Source organism: Buceros rhinoceros, unplaced genomic scaffold (genome assembly GCF_000710305.1).
Source record: "Buceros rhinoceros silvestris isolate BGI_N320 unplaced genomic scaffold, ASM71030v1 scaffold1677, whole genome shotgun sequence".
NCBI classification, from domain to species: domain Eukaryota; kingdom Metazoa; phylum Chordata; class Aves; order Bucerotiformes; family Bucerotidae; genus Buceros; species Buceros rhinoceros.
Window position 1 is genome coordinate 65424 of NW_010423730.1, and position 18555 is coordinate 83978.

The window sequence follows — 18555 nt, forward strand, 5'->3', positions numbered from 1 at the left end:
TCCCTATGCACTGGTACACTACGTGCCCCACGAGCACATAAATTCATGTGGCAGCAATTCAACTTGTCCTGGCCTCTGTCATCACAGGCACCTCTCGCACCAACACTGCCACACTCCCTGTGGCCAGATGCTGTCATATTCCAAAATCTGAATTATTAAATTGAAAGACCCTAAAAAGGCTAATATTTAGAGGGAAAGCATATAGTACTTTCCCTAATATAGTCATAACAGGCTTGATGCTTAAACTTGAGCGTCATGAAGCACCTTATGAAAATCTTGATTTAAACCTGTCAGCTGCAGATACCAGAAAGAAGGTATCTTCCATACGCATCAGCCACTAGAGGGGATGCACAGCATACTCTGAGTACTAACCCAGCACGTATGCACCACTTAGCACTGAGGGTAGTATGTCCAGGAGGTGTAGCAGCACGTCTGGGACCCTCATCCTAGCTGGCAAGTCATAAGTTCCGGTGTTACAACAACTGACTGAGGACACGTGGCTGCACAGGCACCCCATCCCTCTCCGTCTCCCCTGCCATGTGTAGATTGGACTCAACGTTTGGAATTAGTAACAAGGGCACAAAGACAAAAGGAGAAGAGCAAACATATGTCTATTTACTTGAGAGCACTGAAAGTAAGGTACACCTTGCACAGTTAGAGAAAATGCCATTTCAAGGCTAAAGAGAGAAAGAAATCACAGGAGCACGTACAGCATGGAAATATTTCCCTTGCAAAGAATCCAGAGAAGTCAGGACTCTGTTTAATGGGGGAATCCTTTCCAGCACATGAATATGGGCTCTCTGAAGTAATGGGAAATAAGGATGGATGAATCTGTTCATTTAAAAGCACAAAAAAACCTGTTTCTTGCTCACAAGCAGACTCCTTCCAGCTGCTCTCTTCCCTGGCCTTCCCCCACGCCACCCCATCACCTCTGATTCTCCTACTTCAGGCAGGAAAAATAAGCCTTAGGAAATGCCAAAGTCTTGTTGCCCTACCTTGTCTGACTCTCCTGTTTAATTTTGGTGGGCATGGAAGTTAATCATAACGAGATGGGGTTGCACATAGCCCCTACAGTAGGGTGTGCACCCTCTCCCAGGGGGAGAATGCACCCACAGCTGCAGAAACCCTTTGTCAGGGATTTCATTGTAGAACGGTGCTGCCGATTCAAAGTGGCAAATCTGATATCTTTTTGGTTATCTGCAGCCAGTGGTATCAAGCATCGCTAATGCCTGCTTGAGAAAGCATCCAAAGCTTCACCCATGGCTGGCTTACTGAGTTCAGCACAACACAGCCACAGTTTACCTACTGAAATTAAAAATACACCTTGCATTTGGCTTCCTTATCATCAGGTATTTCCACATTACTTACCGGGAGCACTACAGGAATAAGACATTTTGTGACTAATCGCTGAATTAAATCAGTTAATTGATGCTATTCTTATGAGAATGATTTTCTATATTAGTTTTCACAAAGATATACTGCACCAGCAGCAAGTAATGTGCGACTGCTATGGCTGTGTTCATTTCCATTGGCCTTGGGAGCTATTAACTACGCACTTACAACCTCTGGGCATTACTGGAATATTAATTTTTATACAGAGAGGGTTTCATTACATCAGCACCAGCGTTACAGGCAGACACACGGACAGGCACTCAAAACTGCTGCGCTCTCAGAACTACATGCACTGAGTTGCTGGCTCTGCTGCAGCCCCTGCCAACAGAGCAAACGGAGTTAACAATGAGCACATAACATATGCACAAGTACTTCAGTTTTAATGAGATACAGTTTTAATGGTAAGATACATATGTTTAAATATTTTAATTCTGGACTGTTTCCCTTTAAATAGAATTTATTATTAATCCCGTTGGTCCCATTTATTAAAATGTCACTAATAAATCTTCTTTTATCTGCGTGCTTCTGCTGGAGGTGGGTGGGGGTGACACAGGAAAGTCAGAAATCGGTTTGAGCTTTTACGATGCCCCCTTCTGCATCACACCGTTCACACTCCCTGACCTATTTATTCTCCTCACACAGGTGGGGTGGGGGGTGTTTCATTGGTAGGAGCAAACACAGCGCTGGACCTGGAGGGGATTTTTTAGGCGTGTTTAGGCAAACTTTCCTGCTAATTGATTGTTGACCAGCCCAGGACGCGGTTTGCTCATTGACAGAGGAAACAATAATGTCCATAATGAAAGCCAAGCAGGAAAGGGTGGAGTATAAATAACAAAGTAGAACACAATGTTTTTCCATTTCTGCTTCCCGCCAGCCCCCAGTCTCTCACAATTTCAATCTAATTTTCCAATGTGCTTTTCCAAACTCTCCTCTTTCCCACTTCCCCAGCCCAGCACATACATGTCCTTCTGAAAACCTATGACACCAATCTGTCTCCAGCCAGAAACAAGTCCACTGAGATCGGACATCACTTCTCCAGAGGATTTCCTTTCCTTTTGACTTCTGTGACAGCAGTAAGTGACACAAACGGAAAATAAACAATAGGCAAACCCTTTTACGTAATACTTCCTCTCCATGGAAAGGGAAAAGCCTATTAGCCCTAAATCAGAGAAATAAAATCACACTGGTATTTTCCAACCTCAAAGACCAGCATTACCCAAATCCCACTTCAGTGGGGAAGTCTCCTGTGATTCATTCTCTGTTGTTTTCTTAAGTGCATGTCTGCTATGCGAAGTGACTGGTGCAGGGCAGAGGCTTCATTGATTTTCTGCAATTTCCATATGAAAAGTTCTCAGTTGACAACGAAATGAGGCCACTCCTGCCTCAGTAGGAGCCCTGAGAGAATGATGGGGTCTCCTCTACTTTAGGAATCATTATCATCCATAAGGGTTCTGTACGCTAAATTATTCTCTGGATGACACAAACAAATGCTTTCCTTGCCCTCCTAGCCTTGTACTGAGTTCACAGGTATCAATGTCGGGCCATTTAAAACTGATAAATAGAAGATGCACAAAATACAATAGAACTTGACCTTCTCAGCCCAGCTAGTTTTCAGAATTAACAAAAAAAGCCAACAAAAAAAAAACCAACAAAAAACACCCATCCTTCCTGCTCCTCCTTGCCTCTGCTACCGTCGAAGCTGGCGCAGGCACAGGATGAACAGTATACCCCCCACTAGCTGGCAACCTTGCCCACGCCGGAGCATCAGTAGACCTAACCATCTTCTCCCCCAAAATCCAAACCAAAAACAAACCCAAGCAGTAAACACCACCTTTGGGGCTGGGTTGGATTTTGCAGATTACTGAAGTCAGCAGATTTGGCTTGGAAGGGAAAACTGCTGACTAAGAAAGTGCCACTTTTATACAGATCCTTTGCTGGTTACAACTGCCTTTCCAGGCACTGTCACAAATGTGGGCAGTGCATGTAGATGCTTTCCAGGAGCAACAGGAAATGTGGCAGCTTGGCAAACCTTGAAAAGGTTGGTACAGAGGATGAAAAGGTTAGCCCACAGCCCTCACTTCCCCTCTCCCTGGCTTCAGACACTAACAGTGACCATGGCTGGAGCCTGTGGAGCCTGACCTCCTGCCCTGCATTCAGTCTGTTGGGTAGTTCTTTAAATATTTAACAAATAAGCCCTCCCTGCCCACCTGCCAATACAGTAAGCCAAACTGCCTGGAGCTCCTAGAGATCTGTTGGAATAATATGCCTCAAATATCCAGATCTCTCTATTTTTGGTCACTTCTCATACTTGTGGTTCATTTGCTTCTCATTTAGTCCTTGCACATATGCTTGTGCACCTGTGTCAATGCATCATTTCCTCAGACAGCAGCATCCTCCCACATGCTGCTCCTTTCAGCCAGGACCCAGCGGGATTTCTGTATCCAGAATACTTGGCCCCTGGGCCAGATACTGAGAGTCAGGTTGGCCCACAAATGGAAGTAGTGCTGCTGCACAATGTCAAAGCGGGGTAAGCCTTGAGAGCGGGATGAAACAGGGTACAAGCACTGAACTGATAACAAGCTGAGTATAAAAATGTCTCCTGGACCAGCAAAGAGAAAGTGTGTATAACAGGTCTCAGCCAAGGGAATTGAGACAGATCAGACCTGAAGAAACATATCTAAGCAAATGGAGGAATGGAAAGTAGAGATGAAGGGAAAAATAGTAAGAGGAGTGAAAAAGCAGTAATTAATTAAAGCAGCAACTGGAGAAAGAAGAATGAAGAACTAGGAATGGGAGTAAAGATTCTCTCAGCACATACTTCTTTAAAAAAAAAAAAAATCAACACATACATTGACTACCAAGTAGGTTGATCGATGTTTCCTTTCCCACATCTATAGATTTGCTCTGTTTCCTTATTATTTTCCATCATACTTTTTTACTGTTCCTTATCTCCTTCTGCTCTGACTTTCTAATTTATTACTGCTGCACATGCCTCCATCCACTTCTCCCTCCCTTCATCAGCCTGTATATAGCCTTATCCTTCTGCCCCAAAGAGATCTCCCACTCCTGGGATGACATTATATGCTTGCTATACTATTCTTCTTTTGCATTTCCCTCACATCAACAAGAAGAGTCCTACTATATTACAGACTCATGAGAGATGTTTAACACCTATCAAAAAAGATCTTAAAAGGACAAAAAATGGCCAATATGGTTAAATGGCATAGTAAAGAAGGCTATGAGAAATTAAAAATGCTCTTTAAAAAAAAGAACATCACAGCTACAGAAGGAAAAAGAAAAGAGTATAAACTTCAGCAAGTTAAACATAAACCATAATTAGGCAGACCAAAAGAGATTTAAGGAAAAACTTTCTAAAGCCATCAAAGCTAATAATGGAATACACATCAGATATAGGAAACCTGCCAACGATTCCCTAAGGCAGATAGATGATGGAGGTCTAAAAGTAATGGGGCCACCACAGAACAGCTAAATGGGTTAGCTGCACCCGTGCTTACTACAGGCGGAACTGAAGGAGGTTGCCGCACAAGAGCCTTTCCTCACAGGGGCGAGTCCAAAGCACTGTCTCAAACTGAAGTGGCAGTACAAGAGGCTTTAAAACAAATCAACAGCAAGAAGAGTTATAAACCCATTTGGCCTGGTAGTATGCATACAAAGGAAAAATCAAACGTGAAGCTGCTATTAGCTGTGGTAAATAATCTATCATTTAAGTGAGGCTGGCACTAGAGAAACAGGAGGTGATGAACATGATGTGATTTGGCTCCAGGGGAGGGAACCGGAAGGCAACAGACCAGCAAGTGGTTTCCACTCCAGGTAATTTGGGGAAAACCGTAATAAAGACTAGTTCTAGTAAACTTCTAGACAGCTACAATCCAACAGAGAATTAACCCTGTACTTTGCAGAAGGAAGTTAGTTGGGCAGATCTGTTGTTCATTGATAGGCTCAGCAGGTACCTGGTACTGAAACTATTGAAAGCTTTTATGAAAACCCAAATACATCCCGATCAGTCAGAATCACATACATCAGTGTTGGCACTTAAATACTCAAAAAGGCTTTTGATAAAATCCCTCGCTAAAGACTTCCAATTTTTTAAAGGCATCAGGGAGTAAAAGGGAAGGTCCTCTCATGAATCAATACCTAGCTGAAAGACAGCAAGCACAGAACACAAGTATGTGAACATGGTTTTACAATTGGAGGAGACTGCAAGCAGGGTTCCCAAGGGACATGCAGTGGCATCTGAGTTCTTTCATGTGTTCACAAAGGATCTTGAAAAGGGAGCAAACAGAGAGATGTCCAGTTTGCTGATGAAACCTATGTGAACCAACCTGCAGGTATTAAAGTTAACTACAAAGTGCTGCAGGAGGATCTCATGGTATTAAAGGCTGGGCAAGAAGATGGCCGATGAAATGAAATTCTGGAACAGGCACAAGTATCAGAGAGTGTGTATACATACCCTCTAAATCTGCATAAATCTGCACACAGATTGATGTCTATAAATCAGACGCTTCCACTCACAAACGGTACCTTTTTGTGGACAGGCTGTGAAAATATCACCCAGTGCTTACAAGCAGTTACAAAAGGCAAATGGAAGATCTGGAATTAGTAGAAAAGAAGAAAAACCAGAAAGCAGTCCTATGTTACTGTGCTGCACATATCTCTTAAAGGTGATTCTGGTCTCCTTTTCAAAAGGTTGGAAAGAGTTTGAAAACATCCAGTGAAGACTGACAAGCAGGATCAGAAATACAGAACAACTTCCATATGAGGAGAGTTCAAAATCAGCAGACTACAGCATGAAAAGGCGGCAGCCTAGGGGGAGGGCAGGGGAGTGAATGAATGGAAGGCAGAGGACAAGTGATAAGCTGATGGTTATTTACTACTCATTCAGCACACCAGAACTAGGGGAGAACAAACAAGATGATCAGACAGAAGGCTCACAGCACACAGAAGGAAAAACCTTATTGTGCACTCTATGCAATTTAACGACAGAGCCCAACGCACAGGATGCTGTAGAAGCCAAAACTATAAATAGATTTGAAAAAGCAGAGGCATTAATGGAAGAAAAGTCCATCAGTGCCTGTTAAAAAGCAAAAAACAAAAGCAAGTAACTCTTGACTCAGGAAGTCTTTAAACTGCAGATTACTGCAAGCTGGGGAAGGACTGGAGAGAAGCATCATTGTTGCTGGCCCTATTCTTACATTGTTTTTCTAGTCATCCGCTGCTGCTTGCTCTCAGGGGCGAGGCCATGATACGAGGGGACCCAGCAGGAGCACACCATTCTTGCCTTCTCATCAAATGCCCAGGGTAGATGGGCTTCTCTCCTGGAGGTTTCCAAAAGACCTGAGCTGAAGAGCAAGCCAGATTGACCCAAGTCACTGAGCCCTGCGTACTACCCTGAGCAACATCAAACCCCTGCCTTCAGGCAAAATGTATTAACTCCAGCTCAGTGCTGCACTGAAGCAGTGGCATGGCTTCCGAGTTTGAGCTGGCTTCTAGATGGTCACCCTGCTTTGAACAGAGGTAAGATGGATACAAGTCCATCTGCGACCAACTAAGCAGACATAACCTTATCTATCTTTCTCTTCAGTGACAGAGTCCTTGGCACCTCATATCCTCCCAAGAGTGCTCCTTAGTACGAGGAGGTATTCTCTTGTCATCCACTCCGGTTTGATTTCATTGTTCTTAAACACGGGTGCCCACAACTGTAGGCAACGTGATACTAGATGACAGCTGCAACTTAGCATATGGAATTGCCATCTTCCCACCCCACTTTCACCATGAGAGTTGCCATCTTGGAAAGGCAGTGGGTTTCCTCTGAGTGGCCACCGTTAGTCAGAAGGGTTTGGACTGGAAGTGCCCTTTCACCGGGATTGCTGTGTAAGCCGAGACCAGTTGTCATGGCTGCTATTGCCTGAACAGCAAACAACCTTTCAAGGATAGAGGCAATGAATCACGTCAAAGTGAAGAAAACACTATTCTAGATTTTTTTTTAAATCCCACTAACAGAGCTCAAACCACTTCAATAGTGTTTCCTGAAGACCAAAGGGTACACATAAAAAGTAATTTCATACTCTTTAGTGCTGTGTAAATTAAACTTTGCTCTGGCCAATAAGTTAGAAAATAAAGCTAAGCAACCTGTGTGCAGATCACCTCTGTTTCTGCAATTACTTCACAATTAGACAACTGCTGAAAGCAGCTGGAGGCAAATGCAATACATTTGATAGCAAAATGCAAAATGAAACAGTCTGTTTCAGTGTGAAAAAATACATAAATGAGGTTACATAGAGAGCTGTTTGGCAAAGAGAAATCAAGTAAAATGAAATATGGTACATTAAGTGGGGCATTTCATGGCATTTCATTTTTGTCATTAAGAACATCACTGAAGAAAATTCAATATATTCAATAGCGTCACTATGGTGTTCTAGAGGATTGCAATGAACTTTCAGTATGTCTTTAAAAAGGAAAGTGTTACATTATTGGTAAATCTACAGAACTTAAGTTATTTAAAAACAGTGTGTCTTAAAAACGCAATTGCCAGAACCAAAGTTTGTGCATGAGCGTATAAAGTGCTGACACCAGTTTTTGCACAGTTGCCAGGAAACAGAAAGTAGGTGTCAAATGTTAATCACAGCAATGCATCAAAAGCAGTACCTGTGCTAAAGAAAAATATTCCATGTAACAAACTTATTTTAAACAATACAAAAAATGCAAGTATTCGCCCATGATCACTCATACCTGAAAAGGGATTCTCGTGACAGCCAGATTTCATTTTGTTTCACAGTCTTCCAAGAGAAGAGCAGCAGCAGTAAAGCAAACAGGGTCAGAACAGTCATTCTCCACTTATTTAACCACGTAGACAGCTTTTTTAGACCATGGACAAAGAGGATGCAGTACCCCATACTGGAAAAAAGAAAAAAAAATAAAGAAAAGGTACCAAAAGTTATATTCCAGCACTCTGATTTATATGCAAGACCATTCAGTATTGCATTTATTACACAATTACAGGGTTTGCCAGATTAATTATATTTTCCAGGCTAACAAACTCCAATTCAACAGCAGTTTTCCTCAAGTCACTACACAATTTCCAAATTAATCTAAATGATAGACCCAGATGCCAGAAGTACAGTAGCGTACATAATACCACCCAGCATAATGGTAGCTTACACCAGCCTGCGGAAGACAGCTGCTTTTCTGAACAGCAAGCTAAGAAAGCATCACGTAATAACAGTAATACTGAGCACTACTAGAGCAGCGCGGAAGTGAAAAGCACTGTAACACTGGGAATTCTCTAAATAACTCCAGTGGCGGCCACTATTAATTCTAGTTTAGTAACTGAGAAGCTGAGGCAGGAGAGACAGTGCTGTAACCAACACGGCAGCAGGAGCAGGTAGTAGAGGCCACATGAAGAGGCAGGAGTCCCTGCCCGGGTCCTGTACGTCTACATCAGGGACATCTCTTCTAGTGGCTGGTCTAGAACAGCTCAGATGGGCTAGCAGAGCTTCCTCACTGCCCTTCCATGAAACCACACATGTTGACCTCCAGCGCCCAGCCTCCTGGCACTTCCACGGCTCTCCATGCATTACTACTGAGGCATTTTCTGTGATGAGAACTGTATTTTGAACTGAAGTCTTATTCCTGTATAACTTTAAATCAGTTCAGTAATTATTTACCTTAATTCAAGCGTTGTGTTAATTCTACCAATGATGCCCCTGTGAGTTGGAAATGGAGTGCTTTTGGTTGCTCTACTTAGTGAGCCCACTAATTCTACTTGGCTTTTTTGAAAAGGAATTTCTATTCCTATTGCTAGAGGAATTTCATTAGCTTATCTATAACTCTTCAATGCAGTTACTTAGCACCTTATTTGAATTCAGACTTAAAAACTATCTTAGTCCAAGCAGCTCCCTCTGAGGACAAAAGGGAGCAGAAGGATCTGGAGTAACACTGGGGGACCAGCAATACACAGGGACAAAAGAGCAGCCCTCCGCAGACACTGGCACAGCTTGAACCCCAGCTGAATCCCACTTTAATCCAGGAAGACTGGAGGCAGACAGCTCATCACACCTGCCCATGCTCCAGCCAGAGACCTACAGGCTTTCCTGGTCTGTACCAAGACATCCGAGCAACTTCTGGGTGAGATTGCTACGCTATTAGGAAAACTAACACCACAAGCAAGCACGTGATAGGGCAAAAATCAGTCTGGAAATCAGAAAAAGAAAAATGTCCCATCTTCAAGGAGCTGTGAGAGTGCTTCCTGGCACAGTTTCTCTGCCCTCTTAGAGGGCTGAGCCTGGGCTTCCTCAGGATGGAGAGAGATAATTCCTGGTTTTGCTAAGGAAAAAAAGTGCCTCTGTTGTACAAACTAACCAGCACCAGGCAGTGGTGCTGTCTCTGGAACGGTACAGGTGCCATATAGGACACAGAGAGATATAGACACGGGGCTAATCCGGAGACATCATTAGATCTGGGATCACTCAAAACTTCTTCATTATTGTTTTAGAGCTCTCCCGTTTTTCAGAAGTGGGTATCAAAATTTTTTTTTTGCTTAACTACGCTTGCATTTTGCTGCAACACATTTCTTATGGCACTTGCACTGGTTTTTTTTCCATTAATTTTTTCATATGCATGTTTATTGCACCTACATTTACTGCAAGCAGACATTTAGAGCTACAAACCAAGATGCTGGTGTCAAACAATCCAGCCTTTATAGCTATTGAATCTTACTTTAAAACCTCTGAAAAGCTAATCCGGGTAATAAGCCATCCTTTTCCAATCAGAAATGCCTAAAAAAACCTGCAGATGGTTTTTACTCTGTTGTTTTGCCTTTCAGCAATTTCATCCTTCCCTTGGAATTCATTATTTGCCATAAACACTATTTAATTGCTTTAGCACAAGGCTGTTTTCACAGGAATTTCCCCTGCACCTTCACATTTTCAAGAACAGGCTCTTTCTAACAGAATCATGAATGCATCCAGGAAACAAAAAATGCAAACATCCATGTCTTGCTATTTATGTCAAACCCTGCCCCAGCTGTTGGGCATTTCTGCCTTAGCAGCAGTGCTCTGTCTGCTTGGTCAGGGCACGTTACAGCTTTCACAGCCACTGGAAACGTGCTGCTTCCAGGTGTTATTCTCAAATATCTACAGTGCTTTGCCACAACAGTTACAGAGAGATGCTAGTTGCTACAGAGGAGAAAGGGTTCCTCTTAGACTGCAGCTCCCATCCCAGCTGCACTGGCAGTGACACAGTGCAGGTACATGGCAGTGCCCAGCTCCGCATGGCATTTTCCTAAAGCTCTTTGCAAGGGAGGTGTGCTGTAATTCTCCTTGTACCAGGAACCTGAAATACTGCAATAAAGTGATTCACTTTGCTGACTGGGGACTGCCAAACGAGGCAATGGTCCAGGGCTCTACCCACCGCATAGGGGAGTATGCAATGGAAACCAAGGCATCTTGCCGAAAAGCCCACAGGACTTCCTGAGAGATAAACAGGTAAGTAAATCCGAAACGAATACAGAGGAGAATGGGTATTCAAACGGCTGCTGGAAGGAGAATGTGTAGCTAAGCTACCAGAATCCCAAACCTCAAAGCTGCTATGGGTAAGGTTAAAGAAGTGATGCTGAAGACAACAGGGTTGAAGCACGATTCACCCTTGAATAAGACAGAGATAACTGTGACATTAGGACTGAGTTGTTGTTGCACCACAGTTATAACCTAACTAGTCTACAGTCAACGTACCTATGCTGTAAAGTGCACAGGAACCCAAAAGAAAGGAAAAAAAGGAAAAGGATCAGAAACTATGAAATAGGTGAATACTTTTCTTTACAGAACCTAGTAAGTTTGGCTTAAAACTTTAGACAATTTCCTGCCACAGATCATCAAGGAAAGGGTGGGAAAGACATGCCTGCCTTATCTTGTCAGGGACCTTTTAGTGCCGATGTCAGGTGGAGCCGCATCTTTTTATGACATGGACATTTCAAGCCCATCCCTTGGCTGAGGGCGGATGTCACATTCCTGGATGCAGGTCTTTTGCAGGCCAAGGTCTCCCGAAGCACAGAAAGCACTCACATGTCCCTTGCCACCAGGAAAGCATGTGTGTTTGTGATTTCATGCCACAAATTGTTTGCAAAACAACAACTTCCTCCAACATCCCCAAAGCTATTATCCTTCATCATTTTTGCATTTCTCTTTACATTTCTACCTTAAGGTCAAATAATTATGAAGAAATAAGGTCAAATCCAGACCCCTCCTCCAGATCCCATGGTCTGCTCTAAATAAAACTAAAAAAGTATCTGCACCAATGTATTAAACATCTGTCAAAACCCCATAATTATATTACTACTGTTTCCTAGTCTCAGAAACACATCATCCCTCATACTATACAACACACTTAGCAGTTCTGGTATAGAAATCAGCCTTAGTACAGAGACCATGAAGTTCTAAACCAGTAAAGCACTAAGCTTGCTAAGATGGAGTTGCTGCAGCAGTAGCACGGCACGACAGTCACTGGATCTGGAGAGCACCCCTCCACAGTGCTTCACTGGCAAGATTCAAATTCATCCCATTTCCCTTGATCCCAACCTCATCAGGCTTCAGATATGCCATTTGAAGCTGCCCTGAGTTCTAATGGGTCAGCAGCAGCCCAAGCAGTGGTATCTTGGTGGGAAGAGCCCATACAGGTGAGAATGCACTTAATCTGCTTACAGTAACTTGGCAGGTGACTCTAAGACATTCTCTGCCATGACCCTGCCATCACCTACAAACACATGGAACATCTGAAATACATGAGCTTTTCTTCTCAGAGAGTCAGGGGACTGACACCATATCAAACATTAGCACTGGCTTACCAGGAAATCAGATTTTACTTACACAGACTTAGAGACAAAAAAAAAAAGTAAAAACGAAAATGTCTCAAAAGCACCTTTCATCAAAGACTCATTTGCCAGTTGAAAAAAGTACTCGTTCCAGACAACTCCATAGCTATCTGCATATGTATGGAGGCTGCAGGGTTGTGAGGTTGGGGTTTGTTTAGGTTTTTTGTTAATTTTACCATTTCCCAGGGAGGGGGACCATTTTTCCTGAAGAGCTTTTCTCTTGGCATTGTCATCCCTGGTCATGCAAGCACTTTTCTAAAATACTTTGTAGTCAAAACAAAACAACGGGAAACAAGCAAAATCCCCAACCCACTATTATTTTTTAAGTCAATTTTCCACTGGATTACTGTAAAACTGCTAAGCTTTTTTTATTTATTTATTTTAAATTCAGTAAGATAAGCAACAGCCTGCTGCAGCAACAGATCCCCACTGTGAAGAGTCCACGACAGCTTGGTCTCTGGGGTCAGATGCAAAGCAGGATCTGAGGAACACCCTAACAGGTTAACATTGTTTTGGTTTTGTTTTTCCATGGGCTCACAATGAGCATGCTTATTATGGAAGATTCTGTGGCTTCAGAAATCTGGTGGCTCTGCAGGAGAACTCGGTATATGGACCAACAGGACAACAGTTTCATGATTCCTCATGTTTCAGACTCCCACGGTGCTGAAGTGTTACCTCAGATACATCCTGAATTGCAGTGAGGGCAGGGCTGCACTCGGCAGGCAATCCCTTGGCACCATTGCCACACCACACACAGGGAGCTGTGCAATGACCTATTTTTGCTTATAATTTCTGTGGTCTGTTAATATCATTCTACCTGCAAGGAAGTGACATGAGAGGAGGCACAAGCAGATAGGGATGAGGTGGCACACAGACCCCATTTTCCACAGTGTACTACCTGCATTGCGCAACTGAAACAAGAGCCAAAATGGGAGACAATATTTGCAAACACTTCTTGGGTAATTAGATCACAAAGCCCAACCTTTTCTTTGGCCATTACAGCTCCTTTCCCAAGGCAAGGCTGTTACTGCTCCTCTCTTTTCTATGAATCAGGGTTTTCACTTCTTAGTAAAGTCAGGAACAGCTTTGCTGCATTTGGTTCTTGGTGACGGCATCCAATCAGACACATGTGGTCAGTGCCGTGGCCCTAGGTTATCAGAACCTTCTGCTACAGCAATCTGCCTGCCTTAGAAACCATCTTACCTCCTCCAGAAACTGCTTGGAGACCTACTGCTGCAGAAAGCTCCTGTAAACCAAGGCATGTTCTAGTCACACATCTTACTGTATTTTCCAAGTTGCAACTTTGCACAGCACAGGTTTCTACTCCACAGAGAAGCACATGGGCAGAACAGGCTGAGTGCTACAGTTTGGAGGCACCATGCAAGAGGGAACCAGCCTGGACACCTTCCCTAGCCTTTCTAACTCACCCAGGTAGGGCTGTAAGCTCGGGAGTTAAGAAGTGTGGGAGAAACTATGGAGAAAAGATGCCTTCCTCACACTGTTTAATGGTTATTTTGGGGACGTAAATCTTGTGAAGTAGTTGGTTGTTTTTGTTTTTTTTTTTAACTGATTTAATCTCAACCACATGCATGTAAACTTGGAGTAAATCCACTGATGTCATCAAAGCAGTTACTCCAGATTTCAGAGCTCAGCCTAGATAAGAATCTAGATACGTACATACATATATATCGGTTAGGAAAAGAGTTGCCTATAGTAGCCTGTGAAAACATGGAAGAAATACTGCTCTGTTCAGGGGCTGCTAATGCAACAAAAGGGATTATCTCAAAACTGTACTGAGACCAGAAAACGTGCTTGGTTTTGACATTTCACCCTGGAGGCTCTTTCTGGGCTGCAAACCTCCTTCTTGATTTCCAGCACTTTAAGATCACTCCCTTTCCCTCCATAAAAACTAACCCTCACTTTCAAAGATGATCAAGTTTAACTCTTGCTGGTATGACTTAACCAAGTGCATACTCTACTGCTGCTGCCCTTCACAGAGCGGGGAGCACAGCTCAGAGAAAGACGATGTCTGCTGCCAGGTCAAACTGCTGAATACAAACATTTGATTCACTCGGTTTTATAGTTCCCCACAAGCTTCCTAGCCCCGGTCGCGCACATATGTTACCTGGAACAACACGCTTTTTATGCTCCCGGTCCAAGCTGCTCCAGCTCTGCAGCCTGAGCCGAGGAAACACACTGAGAGGAAGAGCCAAAGTCAGCCGAAGTGTAACTTGCAGGCCAGGCTGTTGCTGCAGGGGAAAGGCAGCCCATCCCCATTAAGCTCATCGGCTGTGCTCACACTGCTCTAATGGGGAGTAATTGATTGCAAAAAGCACTCTTGGCATGCCATGCGGGCTGCTGCCAACGCCTCACGACCCAGCGGTCAGATGCAGAAGGGAGCTCTGGCAAATGCGAGCATGGCCAGCGTGCCCCTAAAAGCACTCTCGGGTACAGAGCTTCAGTGATGAGCAGTGCTGGCAGAGCAGCAACGATGCTGTTTTATGAAAAATGTCACGTTTTCCAAGGCTGGAGCCGGTCTGGGCCAGGACTTTAAAAAAAATGTTTTCATCTGGAAAAAATAGTGTATTTCCATGTCCGTGTAAGTTCTGCACCAGGCAGAAACTCTGAGAAGTCAGGGCACTCCCCATGAGCTGGATCACCCGGATTCAAACCACTGTGCCAGGCTAGGCTGAGAGCTGGGGATGCAGTAAGTGAGTGCACTTGTAGGGCTCCAAGTTTGGAGTCCCCAGAATTCTCCAGCCATCAAGGCTCAAGTGCTGATCTGGAATAACCACACTCCACTGGTCCAAATGTATTCCTGAAATTTTGAGAAGTTTACTTCTCACTGCCAACCTTGTTGCTGGATCAACATTTCCTCTTGCAGCTGGTACAAAGCTAGCCTAAATTAAGCAAATTACAGGCTGGCTGATTTGACAGGAGTGCGAGCACGGGCCCAGATCAGGTCTGGATCAAACTGCCACTACTGGGTGATCAATCAAGGTGTAGGTCCAGTACTAATAATCCTAGAAAAATGCCGGTGTGTGGCAGATGGGCCTTGATGTCCCAACTCTCAGATGAACATCCTTCCCAAAGAGAAAATTCTGGGCCTTATCTACCCAACTGTCCATTTCTGTTGTCCATGTCCTTTTGACCATAAATTCCATCTTGGGTTGGAGAGTCTTTTGTTTCCAGCTTTTTGATCTGAAGTTTCAGCGTAGTCAGTACACTCTGGCAAAAAAAGTTCTGGGTTAACTAAAATGCCATATTTTCCACTGGAAAATGTTTTCTCAAAACCTTCTCAACCAGTCAGGACTACGAGGGGAAAAATCTGTTGGAGCAGTAACGTTTCTGGACTTGTCCAAAGGCAAGGAGTATGTGGGATATGCTTTTGCCACACGTGGACAGCAACTAACATTCACTACGCACCTCTGCTTCTTTGCTGGTATTGAGTTTTGAGGACAAAGGGAAAAGCGTTGTTTAAATTGCCTATCCAGTAATGATGACATGGAATTAAAACCATTTTTTTCCTTGGTTACTAGAGGACTTCAGGACCATCATCAAGGTACAACACTTAGCGTGCAAAATCAATCCCATTGCAAAAAAGCAAGCCTCGCAGCTCAGTATGTCACACCAGCATGACAACCAAGTAACTGGCAGCTTACTCAACTTACTTCTGAGTCTGCTGAATAAACTGTCAAACTTTCCCAGAATTAAGAGGCCTTTTCCTGGAATAAGGTCTGCAAGTCTTAATACAAAGACACAGAAAACCACAAACACTGGCAGAATACATCTAATTTGGAAAGGTACCTTATAAGGTAGTGTTAGCCTTCACCCCTGGCTCTAAATTAAGAGCTATGCAGGCCTAAATTAAAGACACTTAGACATGATCAGTCATCAAAATGATTTGCCTCCACAAACAGTGTGGTCCTCTAGTCAGAACATGATGTAATCAGAGAAAATTCCGGAACTCTTATTTCTCTTATTAGAAAATATGGGCTAGACAAGAATGATTTTGCTAACTTTTGAATGGCTATTTAACATTTGGATGCATTTCCCCTCCTTCAGTAAGTCACATGATAAACAAATTGACTTCATTAGAGTGTTTGAGTCCAAGAGTTCACTTCCAACAGAATCTTAGCTGAAATATTTACAGGTAATACAGAAACTTTTCAGGCCTTTGAGTACTATATGCATTATGGAAAGAAAACATTTTATAAATGAATAATACAATATAATTCCATGGAGATTCCACAGAAGTTTCCCTAGATTTTATATACTTTACCAGGGAAGGGTCTGTAAGCTACAGTTTTAATTAAAATACTGTTATAACTTCCAGAATTCTATAGTAGGGACATATTTTCCCATTCAACTTCATTGTAAGTCCCCAAGAACTTCATATAAGAAACTATTTTTTATTAGATTTCACAAGGCATGTTTTTTAGGGTACCATATTCCCTTGCAAATAAAAATTCCTCTTTTAATCAACATGATCAAGTAGATTATTTCCACAAGATGACATTAACTTAATTCATTACTATTTTTTAAAAGCAATGTCCTTACATAACTGTATTATTTACAGAAGCAGAAGAAATGCATCTGAAGTTTTTTCCTTAACCTAATATATCACAATGAAACCAAAAAATCTTTCAAGTATAGCCATTAATGCTCATACTCAACACAAATCTAGCTTTTTCCTGAATCGATTGTACATGGCCAAAACACAACATGTTTCTCAAAAGTATGTTTTAAATTTAGTTAAAATAATGCAAGACTGCAGTCTAGACCAAACACGCCATGAGCTAATCTTTTTCAGCTTTACAGAATCATTCCAGCTTTCATCCCCATGTCTTTATTGCCTTTTGCCAAAATATATGGCACTAGCATCTCTGCATTTCTTGTCTGCATTAACAGAGGATGGCTGCTTTCATTTCTCCTTGACATGTCTAACAGAGGTGGGCAAATCTTCAAAAGCTAGGAGCATCTGAAAGGTAGCTGCTTGCAGCATTTAGCCTTTCTACAAGTAGTTAATCCTCATTAATTAGTAAGAACTCTTTCTGCACCCTCCTGAATGGTAGAGAGGAGTTATTAACCCTTTTAATACATGGCGAAGCAGAACTGGAGTTCACTTGCCTCAGCTGAGGTCCCAACCTCCTCGCCTCCAGCCACAAGCTGTTTTGTAGAGCACTGCTCAAATCAGCACTCTGGAGCAGGAACAGGTACCCCTTGTGAGAGGGACCAGGCTGGGGTTGGGGTCTGGCCCACTGTCATTACATAATGCCCTCCGATCCACAGCCAAATTACAACGAATACAACCCAGTTTCCTCCTTCTGAACTTTGGCTGCTCCACGGCTCTCGCAAGAACAGCAGCGAAAGAGAAAGGCATAGAAATAACTTTTATTTAAGTAAATGGAACAAGTGAAACTTGGATTCCATATCCAAATCCCAAATGAATTGTAGATTTAACATGAAAGCAGGAAAAAAGCTTAATTATGGTGCTGAATTGAGATTGAGGAGCAGATAAACTGGCCCCATAGAGTCAATAGGACTTTCACTGCCAATTTTGCTGGGGTCAGAGTTTGACTCCAATTGAAATGGGAAGCTGCTTCTGTGAATCAAATGATCCCTTATGATATCTGATCTAATACTGAATAGGTAAACAATTCAGCTTCTGGTGATCTTGTAGCTTCAAATAACATTAAAGAAAGGGGTAGCAAAGGAAACTGAAAACACAGCAGCACCCCATTATACAACCGGTCTTTAAGAAAATGAAGATAACTTAGAGAACTTAACATGCCCCTAGAAAGAGAAGGACCAGTAAATCACATCCTTAAGTGGCTGCCTTGTAACCAAAACTGGACTTCTGCTCAGGGATATTTAAGTTCATGAAAATTACAGATGATTCCACTGCCTATTAGACTCTTCCCTCCTCTCCCCATCTCAAAAGTTAATAATACAGGGAATTACACTAATTGGGACAAATGTATTAGCACAAAGAATTAAAAACATGCTGTATGCAAAAGCAAACATTCATATGATCTCTCCTTTGCTACAGCACAGGCAAAGCCTAACAAGATATGTTAAGTTCCTGAAAAAAAAACCAAGCACACTTTTTTCTGGGTGCTGGCTTTCTTACAGATTTTGAGACAGTTGCTGAAGCAAATGCCATTCTGTATATAGCAGTGATCTCATTTTATAGTATTGACAATCAGGGTTGCAACATGCACTCTTCATACAGTGAGGAGCTGGTGAAAACAATGACAGCAACCAGTAACTGCCTG

The 18555-nt window shown here is 42.8% G+C and overlaps 1 protein-coding gene across 1 annotated transcript in view; it reads right to left on the minus strand.

The window, feature by feature from the left end:
• TMTC1 (transmembrane and tetratricopeptide repeat containing 1) overlaps positions 1-18555 on the minus strand; it is a gene marked incomplete at its 5' end in the record, with an annotated part of 73258 nt that overhangs the window by 36511 nt on the left and 18192 nt on the right. The window contains one exon of the mRNA XM_010140494.1: positions 8143-8307. Coding sequence (XP_010138796.1) covers positions 8143-8307 — 165 coding nt within the window. The remainder of the gene's footprint in view (positions 1-8142; positions 8308-18555) is intronic.